The sequence below is a fragment of the Pseudophryne corroboree genome, chromosome 6 (assembly GCF_028390025.1).
Source record: "Pseudophryne corroboree isolate aPseCor3 chromosome 6, aPseCor3.hap2, whole genome shotgun sequence".
NCBI lineage: Eukaryota > Metazoa > Chordata > Amphibia > Anura > Myobatrachidae > Pseudophryne > Pseudophryne corroboree.
This window is the reverse complement of record NC_086449.1, coordinates 834,692,521-834,699,791: the sequence shown is the minus strand read 5'-3', so window position 1 is coordinate 834,699,791 and position 7,271 is coordinate 834,692,521. Positions and strand designations below refer to the sequence as shown.

The following is a 7,271-nucleotide window of genomic DNA, read 5'->3' as shown; positions in this document are numbered from 1 at the left end:
CTGCAGTGTCTGCTTTTATGTTGTGGAAATGACTGTGGATGGAAAGAGGTGCCAGAGGCACTGAGAGGAGGACTGGGAGGGCAATGATTTGGAGAGGTGCTGGGGGGAGGGAAACTACTAGGGGGTTCTGGGAGGACACTAGTAGAGGAGGTGTAGGAGGCACTGATAGGGGAGGTGCGGGAGTACACTGGTAGAGGAGGTGCAGGAGGCACTGATAGGGGAGGTGCGGGAGGACACTGGTAGAGGAGGTGCGGGAGTACACTGGTAGAGGAGGTGCGGGAGGCACTGATAGGGGAGGTGCGGGAGGGCAGTGTTAGGTGAGGTGTGGGAGCCACTGAGGGGAGGTGTGGGAGTCACTAATAGGGGAGGTGTGGGAGGCACTAATAGGGGAGGTGTGGTAGGGCAGTGTTAGAGAAGGTGCAGGAGGACACTGGTAGAGGAGGTGCAGGAGGACACTGGTAGAGGAGGTGCAGGAGGCACTGATAGGGGAGGTGCGGGAGGACACTGGTAGAGGAGGTGCAGGAGGCACTGATAGGGGAGGTGCGGGAGTACACTGGTAGAGGAGGTGCGGGAGTACACTGGTAGAGGAGGTGCGGGAGTACACTGGTAGAGGAGGTGCGGGAGTACACTGGTAGAGGAGGTGCGGGAGGCACTGATAGGGGAGGTGCGGGAGGGCAGTGTTAGGTGAGGTGTGGGAGCCACTGATAGGGGAGGTGTGGGAGGCACTAATAGGGGAGGTGTGGTAGGGCAGTGTTAGAGAAGGTGCGGGAGGCACTAATAGCGGAGGTTCGGGAGGGCAGTGTTAGGGGAGGTGCGGGAGGCACTGATAGATGTGGTGCGGGATGACACTGGTAGAAGAGGTGTGGGAGGCACTGATAGGGGAGGTGTGGGAGAGAAATTATAGTGAAGGTGCGTGAGACACTGATAGCAGAGGTTAGGGGAGGTTCGGGAGGCACTGATAGTGGAGGTTCGTGGGGGCACTGATAGGGGAGGTGTGGGTGGCACTGATAGCGAAGGTTCGGGAGGGCAGTGTTAGGGGAGGTTAGGGAGTGCAGTGTTAGGGGAGGTTCAGGAGGCACTGATAGGGGAGGTGAGGGAGGGCAGTGTTAGGGGAGGTGTGTGAGGCACTGATAGCGGAGGTGCGGGAGGCACTGATAGCGGAGGTTTGGGAGGGCAGTGTTTGGGGAGGTGTGTGAGGCACTGATAGCGGAGGTTTGGGAGGGCAGTGTTAGGGGATGTGCGGGAGGCATTGATAGCGGAGGTTTGGGAGGGCAGTGTTAGGGGAGGTATGGGAGGCACTGATATTGGAGGTTTGGGAGGGCAGTATTAGGGGAGGTGCGGGAGGCACTGATAGCGGAGGTTTGAGAGGGCAGTGTTAGGGGAGGTGCGGGAGACACTGATATTGGAGGTTTGGGAGGGCAGTGTTAGGGGAGGTGCGGGAGGGCAGTGTTAGGGGAGGTGCGGGAGGCACTGATAGGAGCGGTACAGGGGGGACACTGATAGGAGCGGTACAGGAGGACACTGATAGGAGCGGTACAGAGGAGGACACTGATAGGAGCGGTACAGAAGGGACACTGATAGGAGCGGTACAGGAGGACACTGATAGGAGCGGTACAGAAGGGACACTGATAGGAGCGGTACAGAAGGGACACTGATAGGAGCGGTACAGGAGGACACTGATAGAAGCAGTACAGGAGGACACTGATAGGAGCGGTACAGAAGGGACACTGATAGGAGCGGTACAGGAGGACACTGATAGGAGTGGTACAGGAGGACACTGGTAGGAGCGGTACAGGGGGGACACTGATAGGAGCGGTACAGAAGGGACACTGATGGGAGCGGTACAGGGGGACACTGATAGGAGCGGTACAGGGGGGACACTGATAGGAGCGGTACAGGAGGACACTGATAGGAGCGGTACAGGGGGGACACTGATGGGAGCGGTACAGAGGGACACTGATGGGACCGGTACAGGGGGACACTGATAGGAGCGGTACAGGAGGACACTGATAGGAGCGGTACAGGGGGGACACTGATAGGAGTGGTACAGGGGGGACACTGATAGGAGCGGTACAGGGGGGACACTGATAGGAGCGGTACAGGAGGACACTGATAGGAGCGATACAGGGGGGACACTGATAGGAGCGGTACAGGATGACACTGATAGGAGCGGTACAGGGGGGACACTGATAGGAGTGGTACAGGGGGGACACTGATAGGAGTGGTACAGGGGGGACACTGATAGGAGCGGTACAGGGGTGGACACTGATAGGAGTGGTACAGGGGGACACTGATAGGAGCGGTACAGGAGGACACTGATAGGAGCGGTACAGTGGGGACACTGATAGGAGCGGTACAGGGGGACACTGATAGGAGCGGTACAGGAGGACACTGATAGGAGCGGTACAGGGGGGACACTGATAGGAGCGGTACAGGGGTGGACACTGATAGGAGTGGTACAGGGGGACACTGATAGGAGCGGTACAGGAGGACACTGATAGGAGCGGTACAGGGGGGACACTGATAGGAGCGATACAGGGGGACACTGATAGGAGCGGTACAGGAGGACACTGATAGGAGCGGTACAGGGGGGACACTGATAGGAGCGGTACAGGGAGGACACTGATAGGAGCGGTACAGGGGGACACTGATAGGAGCGGTACAGGAGGACACTGATAGGAGCGGTACAGGGGGGACACTGATAGGAGCGGTACAGGATGACACTGATAGGAGCGGTACAGGGGGGACACTGATAGGAGTGGTACAGGGGGGACACTGATAGGAGTGGTACAGGGGGACACTGATAGGAGCGGTACAGGAGGACACTGATAGGAGCGGTACAGGGGAGGACACTGGTAGGAGCGGTACAGGGGGGACACTGATAGGAGCGGTACAGGGGGACACTGATAGGAGCGGTACAGGAGGACACTGGTAGGAGCGGTACAGGGGAGGACACTGGTAGGAGCGGTACAGGGGGGACACTGATAGGAGCGGTACAGGGGAGGACACTGATAGGAGCGGTACAGGGGGGACACTGATAGGAGCGGTACAGGAGGACACTGATAGGAGCGGTACAGGGGAGGACACTGGTAGGAGCGGTACAGGGGGGACACTGATAGGAGCGGTACAGGGGGACACTGATAGGAGCGGTACAGGAGGACACTGGTAGGAGCGGTACAGGGGAGGACACTGGTAGGAGCGGTACAGGGGGGACACTGATAGGAGCGGTACAGGGGAGGACACTGATAGGAGTGGTACAGGGGGGACACTGATAGGAGCGGTACAGGGGGACACTGATAGGAGCGGTACAGGAGGACACTGATAGGAGCGGTACAGGGGAGGACACTGGTAGGAGCGGTACAGGGGGGACACTGATAGGAGCGGTACAGGGGGGACACTGATAGGAGTGGTACAGGGGGGACACTGGTACAGGGAGACCCTGTTTATTTGTGTAAGCCACCTGTCCCCAGCATACAGAAATCAGTGTGAATAACGGCGATGACATTGGCGGAGTCTCCTGCGCCTCTGTCTGATCATACTGACCGTATGTAGCACATCTATATCTCCTGCCTGCACTCAGTTACACTGTGATGTGATCATAGAGAGTCCCCGCACTATGGGCAGCGGAGTCTCCGTACACGTCTGGCGGTTTTATCCATCAGCCTCATGTGCTGCTGGCTGAAGGGCGGTGTGCGGTGGGTTCGGTGCGGTACTTGGCCATGTGAGTGTACAGGAGAACGTATCTCCACCCTGTGACGTGTAGGCTGCTATACTGTCACTTCACCAAGGTGCTCGTTCTTTCTCCGACAGCAGTACACTGCATGCTGCTCTATCTGCGCTACGTCCGGCCACAAGGAGGGTTTAGTGAGGACTCCTGTGGACTTGTCTTATTTCCAGCCGTCCTGGTGGACTGTCACTGTACACTGGAAGAGCGGGGCTGGTACGCTGAAGTGATGGGGAATCCCAGGTGACTCCCAGGCCTGGAGGTACTGCATGCAACGGATTCCTGATTCCCTGCGTCATTTCCCGCAGACGGAACCCTAAATCCCCAGAAACACGAGTACACTGCAGTCTGTACCCTACAGATGTGGAATATGTCACCTGTAGAGCAGGATTAACAATGGTGTGGATGAAGCTGCAGGTCCAGGCCTTCACATAAAAATAGGCCCGTCACCGTGATGGTGAGCAGCCGCCAGCTAGACTCCGGGTCGGCCATAAATCATAAGCATAAATATTGTACTTCTGTTTTCCTCACAAAACTTACTAATAGCAAAACTTTGGCAGGGCATGCTGGGATTTGTAGTTTCACAACAGAGAGCAACAGGTCTGGTGTAGGGAACACACCCATATGGGACTGGCCACACCCATGCAGAACTAGCCACACCTCCTGTGCTACCAAGAGGCCCTTCATTTTCAGCTCCAGGCCCTTGTGGCCCTTAATCCAACCCTGTTTGCCGGTATGTTTATTGCATCATTAGTTCTACATCTATCGCAAACACGTGTGTATTTGGTCATGCGTCACGTCTGCATGTATCGTGTAGACATCGCCCAGGTTTTATATTACGTGTCACTTCTGTGATTGCGTATTGCCATTGTTCCCCAACTTATCCCCCTGTATGTGCAGCCTGTGCGCGCGGCGTTATACAGCGAGAATAATATTACACGAGTCAGATGTGGCAGTACGGAGGGTGTAATGGTTAGCATTACTGCCTCACAGCACTGAGGTCATGGGTTCGATTCCCACCATGGCCCTAACTGTGTGGAGTTTGTATATTCTCCCCGTACTTGCGTGGGTTTCCACCGGGTACTCCGGTTTCCTCCCACAATCCAAAAATCTACTGGTAGGTTAATTGGCTCCCAACAAAATTAACACTAGATTGAATGTGTCTGTGTGTACATGTGGTAGGGAATATAGAATGTAAGCTCCACTGGGGCAGGGACTGATGTGAATGGGAAAATATTCTCTGTACAGCGCTGCGGAATATGTGTGCGCTATATACATAACTGGTAATAAATAAATGTGTTCAGTAACACGCTAAGCATTGCATTGTTTATTCAAAGGAAAAGAGGCACTATGTCATTCATTTGTACAGTAAAGACCTATAACAATTCCCAGCGCACAGTGTAGGGCGGAGCGGCACCAGGCAGATTGGAGCGTCCGCTGATTAGAGCATCTTCAGATAGTGCGTGGGTTACATACATTACAGGAAGTCAGAAGTGCACAGGAAAAGGGATTCCCCACAAAACGCATCATTTCAGATATTACATTTATATTAAAGGTGCATATAAATCTTTCAGAAAAGACAGTTGCTGATTTCCCCATACGTATTTGTGTGTACATATATATATATATATATATACATGTATACACACACACACTGTCTGACTGTATTTTCTACAAGATGATGGGTAAAGTGATTTGTTCAGTCTCTCATTAAAGAATAATCTACAAAGTAACTTTTTATTTTCCATGCAGCGATGGGTTTGGGTTGTTGCAGTGACTATGGGGGTCATTCCGAGTTGATCGCTCGCTAGCTGTTTTTAGCAGCCGTGCAAACGCTATGCCGCCGCCCACTGGGAGTGTATTTTAGCTCAGCAGAAGTGCAAACGAAAGGATCGCAGAGCGGCTACAAAGTTTTTTTGTGCAATTTCAGAGTAGCTCAAAACCTACTCAGCGCTTGCGATTACTTCAGACTGTTCAGTTCCTGATTTGACGTCACAAACACACCCCAGCCACGCCTGCGTATTTCCTGGCCCGCCTGCATTTTTTTGAACACTCCCTGAAAACGGTCAGTTACCACCCAGAAACGCCCACTTCATGTCAATCACTCTGCGGCCAGCAGTGCGACTGAAATGCATTGCTAGACCCTGTGCAAAACTACATCATTCTTTGTAATAGTACGTCACGCGTGCGCATTGCGCCACATACGCATGCGCAGAAGTGACGTTTTTTTGAACAAATGCAGCTAGCGATCAACTCGGAATGACCACCTTGATCTTCTTTCTTCAGTTACACAGCGACACCTTGTGGCCACAATGGGAAATTACACCAGTCTTCCCTTCCCTGATTTGAGATTAATTCATATCCAATTAATGACAGCTTTAGGTGTGGAAAGAGGTCAGATGACCCTAAATGTGTCCCCCATTGTACCCTCATCACAACTGGGGTTCACAGAGGAACTCGTTTGTCTTTGACCTTTGCACTGGGGTTGCACTTGTCCAGTTTATTCAGTAACTGTGGAATCCTCCGTGAGTCGCCATCGCTCTGGGACGCAGGTCACAGAGCTGCCGTTTCAGTTCCATAGCGGATGTGTTTGGCCAAGCTGCTGCAATTCATCTTTGCCTTATACAGGTCATCGAACTGTCTGTTCTGTTTATTGGTGAAATAATGTTTCCATTCCCCGACGGTACCTGCAAGAGAAAGATGAGATCTGGGATTTGTATGTGTACGGAATTATTCTCCAGCCGGCAGGTGTATTTGCCGCAGTGGACAGGCCATAGGGTTAATCTGTACACCCCTTATATCTCTTACTGTAGTACAGGATAATAAACCATCGCTACAGTATGTCGCAGAGACATAAGTGCACTTCCCACGTTTGTGCTGTACCTCGCAAAGGGGAGCGTGAATGGAATTTTTGGAATCTTTATTATTGTCTAATCACAAATATTTACCATCAGTGGTAAAAACATTAAATACACTGTAACCCTATAGCCAAATCTAAATATTAAGGGCGGAATGTAGGAAATAAATCATGATATGTGACATAATCTCTATGACGGTGCCGCTTGGAACACACTCTATTCATCACAGTTGCCATTGTTTTCATTCTCTTCTTCCTAACTCCTTTATGTTTATCCATGCTGTTAATGTATAGCGACGGTCTCTTTCTAGCACGCACTCCTCCTACCACAGTTGGGTGTGGTTCATCAAATCGACAGTGTCTAGGTCGACAATGTTTAGGTCGACCACTATAGGTCGACAGTCACTAGGTCGACATGGATGGAAGGTCGACAGGGTTTCTAGGTCGACATGTGCTAGGTCGACAGGTCTAAAGGTCGACATGAGGATTTTTTTTTTTTTTTGGTGTCGTTTCCTTCGTAGAGTGACCGGGATCCCAAATTAGTGCACCGCGTCCCCTCGCATGGTGCCTTCGCTCCGCTACCGCTTCGCTCGGCACACTTTACCGTTCCAATCGTAGTCCACGTGGATCGTTAAGTATGAAAAAATTCAAAAAAAGAAAAAATATGTGAAAAACTCATGTCGACCTTTA

The 7,271-nt window shown here is 52.3% G+C and overlaps 1 protein-coding gene across 1 annotated transcript in view; it reads right to left on the bottom strand.

Annotated features, from left to right (window-relative positions):
• Positions 1-5,073: 5,073 nt before the first annotated feature.
• Positions 5,074-7,271, bottom strand: part of LOC134935820 (sulfotransferase 1C2-like) — a 31,136-nt gene continuing 28,938 nt past the window's right edge. The window contains exon 5 of the mRNA XM_063930638.1: positions 5,074-6,411. Within this exon, the coding sequence (XP_063786708.1) occupies positions 6,278-6,411 (134 nt within the window). The 3' untranslated portion in view covers positions 5,074-6,277. The remainder of the gene's footprint in view (positions 6,412-7,271) is intronic.